Source organism: Rhincodon typus, chromosome 4 (assembly GCF_021869965.1).
Source record: "Rhincodon typus isolate 14 chromosome 4, sRhiTyp1.1, whole genome shotgun sequence".
NCBI lineage: Eukaryota > Metazoa > Chordata > Chondrichthyes > Orectolobiformes > Rhincodontidae > Rhincodon > Rhincodon typus.
In genome coordinates this window covers 89,985,691-89,999,106 of record NC_063335.1, presented here as the reverse complement: position 1 = coordinate 89,999,106, position 13,416 = coordinate 89,985,691, and the positions used below count along the sequence as shown (strand labels likewise).

The window sequence follows — 13,416 nt, the reverse complement described above, 5'->3', positions numbered from 1 at the left end:
TGCATGTTCTCTCTGTGTTTGCGTGAGTTTCCTCCCACAGTCCAAACATGCACAGGTTAGGCGGATTGGCATGCTAAATTGCCCATAGCATGCAGGGATGTGTAGGTTAGGTGGATTATGGGAAATACAGGATTACAGGGATAGGGGATGGGTCTGGGTGGGATTCTCTTCCAAGAGTTGGTGTGGACTCAACAGGCTAAATGGCCTGTAGGGATTCTATGATTCTAAATCAGGATGGCCAATGTTGTATAAGGAAATGGTTCTGAAAAAGTTAACATTGAAGTTGCAAATCCCTGAGAAATACCTACTGTTGCTCAAGAACCCAATGGAGACAGATAAGGCATATGTGGCTCCTGATATTTGTAATTATGCCTAACTAGATAACAGTACCAATTACTATCACACAATAAGTGATACATTGCCATAAAATACAAGTTTTCTTTTGATTCACTCATGGAACATGGGTGTTGCTGCCTGAGCCAGCATTTATTGCCCATCCGTAGTTTACCTTGAGAAAATGGCAGTGATCTGCCATCTTCAACTGCCGTAGTCCACATGTTATAGACAGACTCATGATGTCTTTAGGGAGAGAATTTTAAGATTTTGACATTGAAGGAACGATGATATGTTTCCAAGTCACGAAGGCGAGTGGCTTGGAGGGGTTCTTGCAGGTGGTGGAGCTCCTCTGCTGTCCTTGTCCTTCTGGATGGAAGTGGTCATGGGGTTTGGAAAGCTCTGTCTGAAGAACTTTGGTGAATTTCTGCAGAGCATCTAGTAAATGTATACTGCTACTACTGAGCGTCGGTAGTGGAGGAATTGGAATATTTGTAGATGTGGTACTTCTCTCTAGTGGTTTATTCTCTACACTTTTAATTGGATAGACCCCTAGATTTAATATAGAAAGGAGGATTGGAGGCAGCGAACTACCACAAAGGCCACCAATTGTTGGTACCCCCATTGCAATGAAACACACGTGAAGATAGCAGTATGGAGATTAAATATCCAGATGGTAATGTGAAAGGTGGTGTTTGAAAGATAAGTATTAAGCATAACGTTGGGACAGTTCTCTGAGAATAATGCTATCCTCCATCACCCACATCGCCAAACATAATAAGAGTTCTGAAGGGTCAATTAACCCAAAACGTTAACTCTGATTTCTCTCCACAAGATGCTGCCAGACCCACTGAGTTTTTCCAGCATCCACAGTTCTTTTGGTTTTATATAATAGAGGAAGTAGACCACTTGGTCTTTTGAGCTTTATCTGTAATTCAGTTAGATCATAGTCAACCCTCTACTTAAGCAGCACACTTATGCAGTATCCACAGTTATATCCTTCGATATATTCTTTCATTTTCTTAGTATCTAAAAATCTCTAGATTTCTGACTTGAATTTATTCAACAATTATTTACTCAGTTGTACATTGTGAACAAAGTGAGACATATTTATAACTGTACATCTCCTAACTCTAAAAGCCACAAACAGTGTAAATAAGCATCTCTTTACATGCTTTTAAAATAATTAAATAACAAATAAATAAATCAACCTCATGTAAGGAGCACTTTAATTCAAGTATTCGCAATTTAAAACAAGTTGTTAAAAAGAAACCTTCAAATTAAAATGAAATTACTTAAGACAATGACTCCCTCCTGAACCCCATGGCACCCACTGGTCATTGAATGCTTCAAGAATACAGGAGCATACAGATACAGATGTGACCTCGAAACAGAGGCAGTCAGACAGGTCAATGACTACTTCAGCAGCCTGCTGCTTGGACCTCCTGATGGTCAACTGGACCATGCCCAAGAGCACAACAACAAGGGGGTCCTTTGATCTGTCTACCACATTCCTCTCTCCATTCCCTGCCACCAAACTACTTGGCCAAAGGTCAGGAGCATGGGCTGAATTTCAAGTATAAACTCAGTCCTCATCTCACCTGACTAATGTTTTACCTTTTATTGTCAACCAACACTTAATTCCAATCTCACTTTTTTCAGAGGTAGTATACCTTCCATTTCTGCTACTTCACTTCAGCTAAAAGCCCATGAGGTAATGCATTTCCAATTTTCTAAATCTGTTGGTTATTCTCTCTGTTCAACTGATTTAAGGATGCTCCACCAGAGCCACTGTGCAAAATCCTGTTCTCATCAGCCTTCCCAAGATTCCAGCTTTCAGTCCCTTACACTACAATGCACCACTTCAAGGGTTCTGTCAGTTGTTTTTTTCAAGTTTAGACTGATGTTGGTACTCTCCAGATGTCATTCAGACGAACAATTGTGGAACACGCAACTACCAGTAGTGTTTTGTTTCAGATTTGCCATTCCCAATTATGGTCAAACCTAGAATTTGAAAATGACCTACATTCATTCATAATGATTGTGGGCTGAATCTTCATACCATTCTGACCATGCTAATGCATTAGCTGCAAACTCATTTTTTTAAAAATAAGCTTTTATGAAACACATTGCCAATTTTTTTTTTCAAAATCCGAAAACACATCCATTGTTTTTTCTAGCAACCTACTAGTTGTCAAATGCCTTCTGGAAATCTTCATATACCACATAATCTGGTTCTCCTTTATCTACATTGTGTGTTATTTCTTTTAAAAGAACTCAAATAAATTAGTCAAAAATAATTTCCCTTTCATAAAATCATTATGACTCTGCCTGACTTAATTGATATCTTCTAAGTGTGTACTTTAATTGTTAGTTTCACCTTGAGAAAGGGCCTTTATTTCCTTCGCCATTGTTTTTATAACAAACAAACAAACAAACAGAAGAGCTTCCATACACATACAGTGGATTCATGCAATTTCCAGAAACTCTGCCTCCAGGAGAATAGTTAGATTATGTGTGTTTCTTGCAATCTTGACATTGCCCTTTATGTACAAAATAGACACTGATAGGATTAATCTCCAGTTTATCTTTGTTGTTCCATGCTTCAATTCAAAATGAGATTGCAAATCCATCTACTTTAGTTTTAAAAAGCAATGACAGTTTGTCAGAGGGGTAGGTTGAAAAGTAAGTTGTCAAGAGGACATAAGACTACAAAGGAATTTAGATTGGTTAAGTGAATGCAAAAATTGATAGATTGAGTTTAATGCAGGAAAATGTGTGTCCACTTTGTCAGGAAGAATAAAAAGCAATATACTACTTAAATGAAGAGGGACTGCATAACTCCATGGTACAGAGGGAATTAATTGTTCCAGTACACAAATCAGAGGAAGTTTTTATGAACGTAGGTCAAAGGATTGGAAAGTAAATGGAATGCTAGTATTTATTGCAAGGGAAATTTGGTATAAATGTAGGGAATTGTTGCTATAGTGCGGTTAATCTAGGAAATAGTATGCTGAAGAAAAAGGTGGGTGTGGATGGTATTGATTCATTCAAATACAAGCTTGATTTATTTGGGAAAATAGTGTCTTGTAATACAGTACATGAGGAATAGCATGTTGTGAGCATTACTTGGGAGCCACTTTAGACCAATGGCCCGAAGCTCTCCACTTCTGAGTGTTATGCCTGGCTCTGTTATTGTTTCATTGATAACAAATCAAGTGCCATGATCAGCCAACAATTCCACTGTCATTGTATCACTGTCCTGGTCAATATTAAACTTTCAAAAATAAAAATTTATTCAACTACACTTCATTTTTATCCTTATTTGTGGGATCATGATGTGCACACAATGATTACACAACAACAGCCAGCCATTTCAAAGCAATTCAATGTTGGTAAATTCTGTTCAGCTTGAGTCTACATTTCAAAATGTTCCATGCAAATGTAAGCAAGACAATTAGGATGTTAAACCTAACATCCGATTTAAAGAATTTTTTTCATTTACATTAAAGAAAAGGCAAATTAAAATGGGGGTAATTGTTTAAAATTGAAACTAAAAGGTTTAAACATGAATTTAATAGAAGTATTTTTAGCTCCTCCCCCCATGTGATATAAGTGAGCTGAATCTGATGCAGTATAAAAGAACAGTGAATGAGCTGAGGAATGTATGAGTAATCATATTTGCTGAGTGCTGTAATGCAAGAGGAGTTGTGCTGGGCTTATCTTTGAAGGTAAGATTTGCTGGTGAACTTACTGCAAGAATGTGGTTTGCTTTTCTTTCTGTCTGTGAAATGTTGTGATTTTTGGTTCTCTTTGCAGTGATTTTCTAGCAGATTCTGAGTCATGGGGGATGAGGAGATTGCAGCTCTGGTTGTGGATAATGGATCTGGGATGTGTAAGGCTGGGTTTGCAGGGGATGATGCTCCTAGAGCTGTATTTCCTTCCATCATTGGAAGGCCTCGCCACCAGGTAATTTTATTCCAATTATTATTCAAAATAAAATATTTTAAGAAGATTTTCAAATTTTAGTTTATACTTTTGAGGAAGAGTTTGAAGTAGTCTCTGGGGCTTGCTCTCTCGCTCTTGCTCTCCTTTGCATGATCTGTAAAGGATATTGGTTATATTACTAGATTAACAATCCAGATACTTATCTGAGAAAACATGAGTTCAAATCCCATAACAATACAAAATCATGTTTGGAAAGAAAACTAAGATTTTGTTGCTTTTAGTACTGTTTTCAACTGTTAAGTTCTCTTTTTTTACAGTAATGATTGTTCTGTAAGTTGCATCTCCTATTTGCCCTAAAACATTGTCTGTGCATCTTTCCACATGTATCTTCAAATACATCATATTGAGTTTCCATTTGCATTGTATGGGAAAGAGAATTGCATTTATATAGTCTTTTTCAAGGACAATCTCTTCTGTTTCTATTCAATTTGTTTTCGATTTAACTCCCACTGACTTAGAGTGGCTCTTAACTGCTTTCAGAAATGGCCTATGAAGCCATTCAATTGCATCTGACATCTGAAGCAGGGTTACTGGGAATGAGCAAGACTCTTGGTAGTGGGGAGTTTGCGGAGGTCTGTGAAGGTTGGGAATGCAATGCTAGGTTGGGCTACGTGGACCAGCAGTTGGGTTGCTAGGAAACATGACTGCATCCTGTTGTTCTATGTTAACCCATCATTTACAGGAGCAAGAGAAATCCTTCAAAAAGGATATTCTCTCTTTTGGGCAAAGGTCAAAATGCATTTTTAATTAAAAACATTTGTTCCATCCTGATCTAGTTTACAAATAACTACAATAAAAGAACCTAAGTATTTTGACAAACTAGTATCTTTCATATTTTGCTTTTTGTATTTTAACAAGGACTTTGATTTTTATTTTTGGAAGAGATAATAATGGGAATACTTCTATTGGTTGAACCAGGATTTGTAAACTGTAAACTTCATTCCTCACCTACAACTCCAAGATTAAGGTCAAAAACTAAGCTGATTTTAACATGAGAAATAATGTTAGATTTCCTTTGTATTGCAGTTCTTTACTCGGATTTGCTTGAAAGCATTCAGGCTCAGCAACAAAACGTTAACCTGTGTCTTTCCGTGCTTGAGCTAAAAAGGAAGCTTGCAAACTAACTATGACAAAAGCAGTGGCTGTTACTAGAGTAGCAGTTCAGAATCCAGAGAATATGAATTACAATCCCAGTTTAAAATATCTGGGAACAAAAAGCTACTGTCAGTAAAAGTGATATTGAAGCACTCTGCTGATAAAGTAAAATTTGTTCAACAACGTCCTTTTATTTCCAGGGCAGAAAATACCATTCAGGCTGATGATCCTGGTCCCATAGTGACTTGGTTGTCCTCTGAAATGACCTAGTGAGCAATTCAGCTGTAGTCACCTTCTGTTTTTTTGTGACCAAGCAGACAAAGAGTCGGAGTCCCTACAGTGTGGAAACAGGCCATTTGGCCCAACAAGTCGGCACCACCCCTCCAAACAGCATTCCACCCAGACCAATTCCCCTGCATTTCCCCATGTTTAACCCACCTAACCTAAACATCCCTGGACAATACGGGCAATTTAGCTTGGCCAACCCACTTACGCTGCACATCTTTGGACTATGGGAGGAAACCCACGAGACATGGGGAGAATGTACAAACTCCACATAGACAGTTGCCTGAGGGTGGAATCAAACCTGGGTCCCTGGTGCTGTGAGGCAACAATGCTAACCATTGAGCCACCTTGCAGGCCAGCAGATAATCCCAATTTTGCTATCAACACCCAGATCTGGGAATAAATTAGTTTGATACTGAATGAAAAGTTATCCTCTCTCAGTTCAGTGCCCAACAGCGAAAGAACCTTCAATGACTTACTTCTTCCCTGACACACATTACAAGTGTCTTTTTTTTAATTTATCCTAGTCACACGACTATGACTTCTACAATTAAGTGAAACTGGTGAGCTGTTCCCTTGAAATGCTGTGATCCACTTGATTTAATTGCATCTCCTATCCTATTGGTCCTGACCAACATTTAGCCCTAAAGCACTGTCTATTCATTTTTGCCATGTGTCTCTTCCCATTCAAGATCATATTGAGATTCCATTTACATTGTTTTGGAAAGAGAGACTTGCATTTACATAGTCCTTCCCCCAAGTCCCAAAGCCCTTTTACAAGAAATGAAAGACTTTTGAAATATAGTCATTGCAATTTAGGAAACTATGTCAATGAACAAAATCTGCTTTTTGTGATGTTGATTGAAGAAGAACTGTTGGCCAGAACACGTGTAATTCCTTTGCTGTACTTTAAAATACTCCCATTTTTTAAAATCTATATCCACATGAGAAAGCAAATAGGAGTCTTGGTATTACATTTCATGAAAAGTAGCACCTCTGAATGTGCAACACACCCTTCCTGTTGAATTAGTGTCAATCTTTTGGTTCGTGCCCAAGTCTAAATGCACCTTGCGTGTGTTCCACCAGCTGAAACATGTTTGATTCTGGCCTTGCTCATGATCCTCTTCTCCTAATTTCAGGGAGTGATGGTGGGAATGGGTCAGAAAGACAGTTATGTTGGTGATGAAGCCCAGAGCAAGAGAGGGATTCTGACCCTGAAGTATCCAATTGAGCATGGGGTTGTGACCAACTGGGATGACATGGAGAAGATCTGGCATCACACCTTCTACAATGAGCTGCGAGTTGCCCCAGAGGAACATCCCGTTCTCCTCACAGAGGCACCTCTCAACCCCAAAGCTAACCGGGAGAAGATGACTCAGATTATGTTTGAGACCTTTAACACGCCAGCTATGTATGTCTCCATTCAGGCTGTCCTGTCCTTGTATGCCTCTGGCCGCACGACAGGTATTGTAATGGACTCTGGTGATGGTGTGACTCACACAGTACCTATTTATGAAGGGTATGCCTTGCCCCATGCCATTCTGCGACTAGACCTGGCTGGCAGGGACCTGACTGACTACCTGATGAAGATTCTGACTGAACGTGGGTACTCTTTCACAACCACAGCTGAAAGGGAGATTGTCCGTGACATCAAAGAAAAGTTATGCTATGTGGCTCTTGACTTTGAGTCTGAGATGGTTATGGCTGCATCCTCGTCAACCCTAGAGAAAAGCTATGAGCTACCAGATGGTCAAGTCATCACCATCGGCAATGAACGTTTCAGATGCCCAGAGGCTCTCTTCCAACCTTCCTTCCTAGGAATGGAGACAACTGGAATCCATGAGACCACCTTCAACAGCATTATGAAATGTGACATAGACATCAGGAAGGATCTGTATGCCAATACAGTCTTGTCGGGTGGATCCACCATGTACCCAGGTATTGCTGATCGAATGCAAAAAGAAATCACAGCCTTGGCTCCAAGCACAATGAAGATTAAAATCATTGCTCCACCTGAAAGGAAGTATTCAGTGTGGATTGGTGGGTCTATCTTGGCTTCTCTCTCCACATTCCAACAAATGTGGATCACCAAACAAGAATATGATGAGTCAGGTCCATCAATAGTCCATCGAAAGTGCTTTTGATCTGAGCTTGTTCTGTAATGTGTGAATGTCCAGGCTGTCTAAGTAGAATATTGCCTTAAAATGCTTTAACTTGCCATTTTTCTTGATTATGCTGTCAAGAGGTTTATTATATTAAGATAGACGTTCATGTTCTAGTTGATATACACAAAATCCAGTGTGTAAACAGAAACTTGAATCCATTTGTTTTTCCCAAATCCTGTCCATAGTCTCTATCGCTTTCAACATTAAATCAGCTTAAATTTCATTCAGGGTTCCTTTTGATGTTTGCAAAAACCTCTTCAATATATTGACCTCCTTCAAGAATAAAGCATTGTTTTAATGATTACTCATTCTCTTGAGGCAACCAACATTGGCTTGAAAGCACATCTGTCAACATTAAGCCAAGATACTTGTGTCAAAATGTCTGTTGTGAATGTAAATGATACCAAGACTCCAAATTGCAAATATATATCCTATTTAGTGGTCTAATATTGCCTTGCATAATTCAAGATAAACTAAATTAACCATTGCAGGTCATTAATTTAGAGCTTTAAACCCACAATATACTGCTGTTCAACACTATCCCTCACTTAGCGATTGCTTATTGAGATTCAATAAGCTTTGACAGCTGAACATTCTCAGTGATCACTGTTTTTGCACACTGCCTTTTAGGAAGTAATAGTTTTGAAGAGGTAGTAATAAAACATAGTATAAAGAATTAAGTACCACAAGTGACCTGACTCAAGAGGTTGTAACTCTTTTATGCCTGAGGGATTACCAGTTAACTATCCTAGAGATCTTGTAATTCTTATTGTCTTGGTGTGACTAATCCTCAAACAATAAATGAGGGGAAAACAAGAACTAAAGCATGCTGATTTAAAGGATAAGAACAACCAAGTTTTGAATGTGGAATGGAAGATAGGTATTCTATTTTCAAGGTTACATGTATCGACTACTGACCTTTCTTTGGTATCACTGCTGAGTGAGGAAGGTTCAATTTCAGAATATTCTTAATCTCGAGCAATCTGAAATGTTAGCTAAAATCTTGATCTGTATGTTCCCCATGTTGTAATACATACCAAAGTCCCCAACATAGTCACTACAACCACCAGGTTCAGCATGCATGCCCGAGTGACTATTTCACTGGTGCTGCACTTCTTCCAAATGAGAACCCCTTTTAACTCCATTTTTTTTTTTTTCTCCACAGGTGAGTTTCTCCAGCATTGTTTGTTTTTGTTTTGAACCTGTTATGACTTTTCTTCAGAATCCACTAAAATTTGTCCAATAAGTTCACTTTTGGCCTCCTCTCCACATGAAATCTTGTCAAAGCTCAATGACCAGGAACTGAGTCCTGTTTTACATCATCTGGCTATAGTAAATACAGTACTCCATCTGATTTGTGTGCGAATAGTGTTGTACTGAGAGGGATTCTGATTCTCCTGCTCCCTTTCACTGTTTGATCCCAGTGTGTCTATTGTTGTCCCTGTAGCAAATAAATCTCAAATGTAATATGATTACACTTTTGATTTTTCTGCCTCTTTTCTCTCTAAGCACTATATACTTGTTTTGTTGTGACACTAAATAAATTCTGGTGACTTTGAATTGGAGGTCACTAATAAAAGCAAGTTTTCCCATTATTTCTCATTCTCCTTCTAATTCTAGTGGATGTGTATCCTGTTTCGGATGTTCAGTGGTGGCTGGATTCAGTGGCACAGGCTCCAAAACAATTTCTACCAATTGTTCTAGGACTAGACTTCTGTAAACAGCACCATCATCCATGTGTGAAGTGTCTGCCCATTTCTTGCCCCATCTCTTTAAACAATAACTGTGCAGGCTTTGTGCTACGGGGTGTAGATTCAGACACCAGAACACCTACAATACACTTTGTTGTTTAAAAACCATGTAGTACAAGAGTTCGTTATCTCCTGCTGAGAAGCCTTAAGGTTGAATTTTAATTTTGACCCAATGTAAGACGTATTTGACTTTACAGTTCAATCTTCTTCTTTTAAGGTGCTTATGTAAGTAAAAAAACTTATCACGAGCTCAGAATGTCTCAATGCCTGAAAGTGTTTCATGGCTAATTGAGAAAAATCTTCGACATGTGGGGTTTATTGTTATGTAGCGAAATGTAACAGCCAACCTGTACACAATATGATAAATAACCAGACAATTTGTTTTCCATACTGGTTAACTGAATCTACAAACCCTCCTTATGTCCACCCAATAAATCCAAAGCATTTTTTATGTTCACTTGAGGGGGCAAATGAATCTTATCTGGAAAATTGGCACCTCTAACTGTGCTGCCATCCTCAGTAAAGTTCTGCCATGCCATAAGATGTCATTTTGCTCCTTGAGCCTCATCTGCCATTCAATAAACTGCTGTCTGATTTGATTTGACTTTGGCTGAACTTTCAGCCTGCCCTCTATATCTTTCAACAATAAAAGAAAATCAGTCTAAGTCCCCCTTCAGTATATACAATGAGCCATGGCTGCTTGCTGGGAGAGAGAATTTCAAACACTAATGACCCTCCTCATCTGTCGTAAATGAAAGATCCTTCTTTTGACCCTAGTTCTAGTCTTTAGCCTCAAATATGTGGGCACCTCAGGCTGTGCCTTGAATTCACAGAAGCAGCAACTCTATCAAAACATAAGCCCTTTACCATTTATTGAAGCCTGGAATTATGTTTGACACCATTTTTCTTCTTAAGGCTTTTGCATTCATTACTGAGAAAAGATACAAAATAGGTTTTAAATTCCTCCAGGTTGTTTATAGGAACTTGTGTATTGTCCCTTTGATTTCCTTCTCTGAGCACTAAGGTTCAAATGAGAATTGATAAAGAAAGACAGACTGTGTGAATAAAGTAGGGGAGAATGAGGGTGGCAAAGACCTGACAAAATTCAAGCAGGAGCTGAATATTTGACAAAAGAAATGACTAAATATGTGGACAAGGTCAATTCATCAGGAGAGGTTGAAGGCTCACAATGGTTCATTCTCAGTCCAGAGTGTTCCTAATTCTTAAGTCTGATAGTATTGACTGGGGGGATAACTTTCTTCTCATGTATAGAAATAGACAAATAAATAAAATGGCAGGCAGAAAAATCAGTTTGTGATACTTTAGGGATCATGATTTAACAACCCATGTAGGCTCCTGGGGAAAGTAACAAAAAAACAGATCAATTTGGAAAAGAATCTGGAAGATAGCTAATATTTACCTTTCTCTTACCGACTCTCTCACACACACCACTTAAAGAGATGAAAATTACCCTAATAGGCTATATTCAACAAAAAGCTTGTTTTTTTTTCACGCAGTGAGGAACTAGCCCAGCTCTCATGTGAAGACAGTCAATACTCACAGTTTGTTCCATAGGTCTATTGTCCTCTGGGAAAAGGAGAACTGTTTGCTGTCTGACCTACTCCAACCTTGTATTACTCATTGGAGTAGCAAAAGAGCATTGCTACCTGAGAGTTAGTGCTGGTGCATCAATCACACATCAAACTGTGAGTGCAAATATCACACAGTTTGAACATCCTGATTTGTGTTCCCACATGAGGTATTGAATCAGGATACACAAGTGACTAACTACCCTAAGACAACAAGGTGCAGAGCTGGATGAACACAGCAGGCCAAGCAGCGTCAGAGGAGCAGGAAAGCTGATGTTTCGGGCCTAGACCCTTCTTCTGAAATGGGGGAGGGTAAGGGGGTTCTGAAATAAATAGGGAGAGAGGGGGAGGCGGATAGAAGATGGATAGAGGAGAAGATAGGTGGAGAGAAGACAGACAGGTCAAAGAGGCGGGGATGGAGCCAGTAAGGGTGAGTGTAGGTGGGGAGGTAGGGAGGAGATAGGTCAGTCCAGGGAGGACGGACAGGTCAAGGGGGCTGGATGAGGTTAGTAGGTAGGAGATGGGGGTGGGGCTTGAGGTGAGAGGAGGGGATAGGTGGGAGGAAGGACAGGTTAGAGAGGTGGGGTCAGGCTGGCCTGATTTTGGGATGCGGTAGTGGGGGGTAGATTTTGAAGCTTGTGAAGTCCACATTGATACCATTGGGCTGCAGGGTTCCCAAGCGGAATATGAGTTGCTGTTCCTACAACCTTCGGGTAGCATCGTTGTGGCACTGCACAGCCATCATCACTGGGCCAAAACCCTGGAATTATTGATCTATCAACAACAATTTCTCAAGCGTAATGAGGAATGTGCAATAAATATGGGAATGCTCGTACCCCTTAAAGAAAATCAATGCTCTAGGAAGGAAAATGAGGAACTGGATGAAGTACTCTCCAGGAAGAGGACGAGGGCTAACCCCCATCCCAGTAGCACGGTGCCATTTTAACAAACACAAAATCAGAAGCAGAACTGAAGCACAGCATCAGCAGAGATCCTTTCATGAACACAACATTCTAAATGGACATTATTTTACAGCGGTGAATGAACACAAGGGCATAAGACGGACGTGACAAGGCCACTTGTGATCTGCTGAGTAATCAGGCCTGGCAGGCCCATGGTTCTGGCAAGCTGTCGCTTCAGTGTAAATGAACTGACATTGGGAATCAGTCAGCACTTTCTGATGACATAAGGCTCGAGGTACAGATCAATAGTCTGCTCACCATCTGTTCCTTTGTAATTCAACCCACAGAGGCTATTTTCAGCATTGCAGTACAAGCAATCTTGTTGATGATTTCTGTGCTTTCACTTTGTGTCTGCATTTTGCTGCAGTGCAAAGTCATTCCGAGGTCCTTTGAAAATCAAACAACATTAGTATGTTTCTATTTCGTAATTTCTCCTCTCCTGCTGACAATGTAAATCCAGTCAAATGCCTGAATGACTGCACATCCTCTTCCAAAATAAAGCCAGATATGGAGTAACTTTTTCATGATGATTTGTTTTTAGTTCTGGTATATAATCTACTTGTCTTTTAAGTCTACTGTTTCTAAATCATTTTTTCTTGGGGTTTAAGTGGAAGTGGCATTTATTGCCCACGGCTTGTGGCTTAGAGTATTAAGAATCAACAACTAGAGTCACGTGCAGGCCATTCTGATAGAGGTTCCATTCCCTAAAGAATGTCAGTGAATCAGGAGGCTTTTGAGAACAATCAAGCACTTTGCTAACATACCACCTGAAAGAAACATCCAAAGTTCCTCAAGGGTTAAGTCAAGTATAAATGGATGAAGGATTCTGTGACCCAATGTAAACTATAGGCTTTGTTCTATCTAACAACTGTGAATACTTCCTTGGTTAATCTTAATTTCCCTTCATGTTGGAGTTGACCTGATGCCAAGGGTATGAAGAATCCCTACTTTGTGATCTTTGGGCTGTCTATGTGTTCAAATCTGATGTTACTGAGGTAAAGTTTGACATAACAGACCCTGCTTCTTCTTATCCGGAGACTTTCTGCCCCTGTATCATTTACAGACACCAACTGTTCATCTGCCCAGCATCCAATCAGAGACCTTTTGTCAGGCTTATGATCTTCAGCATCCACAACTGGTCACAATTTACCAAACCAAACAGCTATCTGTTGCTGGCCAAATCTCATTCTCCACTCACATCCCCGTGCTGTGCCATCTTATCTCACAT

The 13,416-nt window shown here is 39.6% G+C and overlaps 1 protein-coding gene across 1 annotated transcript; it reads left to right on the top strand.

The window, feature by feature from the left end:
* The first annotated feature begins 3,957 nt into the window (after nucleotides 1-3,957).
* Nucleotides 3,958-9,769, top strand: LOC109915807 (actin, cytoplasmic type 5-like). The gene is made up of 3 exons (XM_048595570.1): nucleotides 3,958-4,064; nucleotides 4,153-4,302; nucleotides 6,861-9,769. Exons 2-3 carry the CDS (start codon nucleotides 4,177-4,179, stop codon nucleotides 7,863-7,865), a joined length of 1,131 nt encoding a protein of 376 aa, XP_048451527.1. The 5' UTR covers nucleotides 3,958-4,064; nucleotides 4,153-4,176; the 3' UTR covers nucleotides 7,866-9,769.
* Nucleotides 9,770-13,416: the final 3,647 nt, after the last annotated feature.

Excerpts from the sequence above, each read along its gene's own strand:
- LOC109915807 (XM_048595570.1), top strand. The coding sequence starts at position 4,177 with ATGGGGGATGAGGAGATTGCAGCTCTGGTTGTGGATAATGGATCTGGG. Across the intron at positions 4,303-6,860 it reads TTGGAAGGCCTCGCCACCAG|GGAGTGATGGTGGGAATGGG; the intron begins GTAATTTTATTC and ends TCCTAATTTCAG.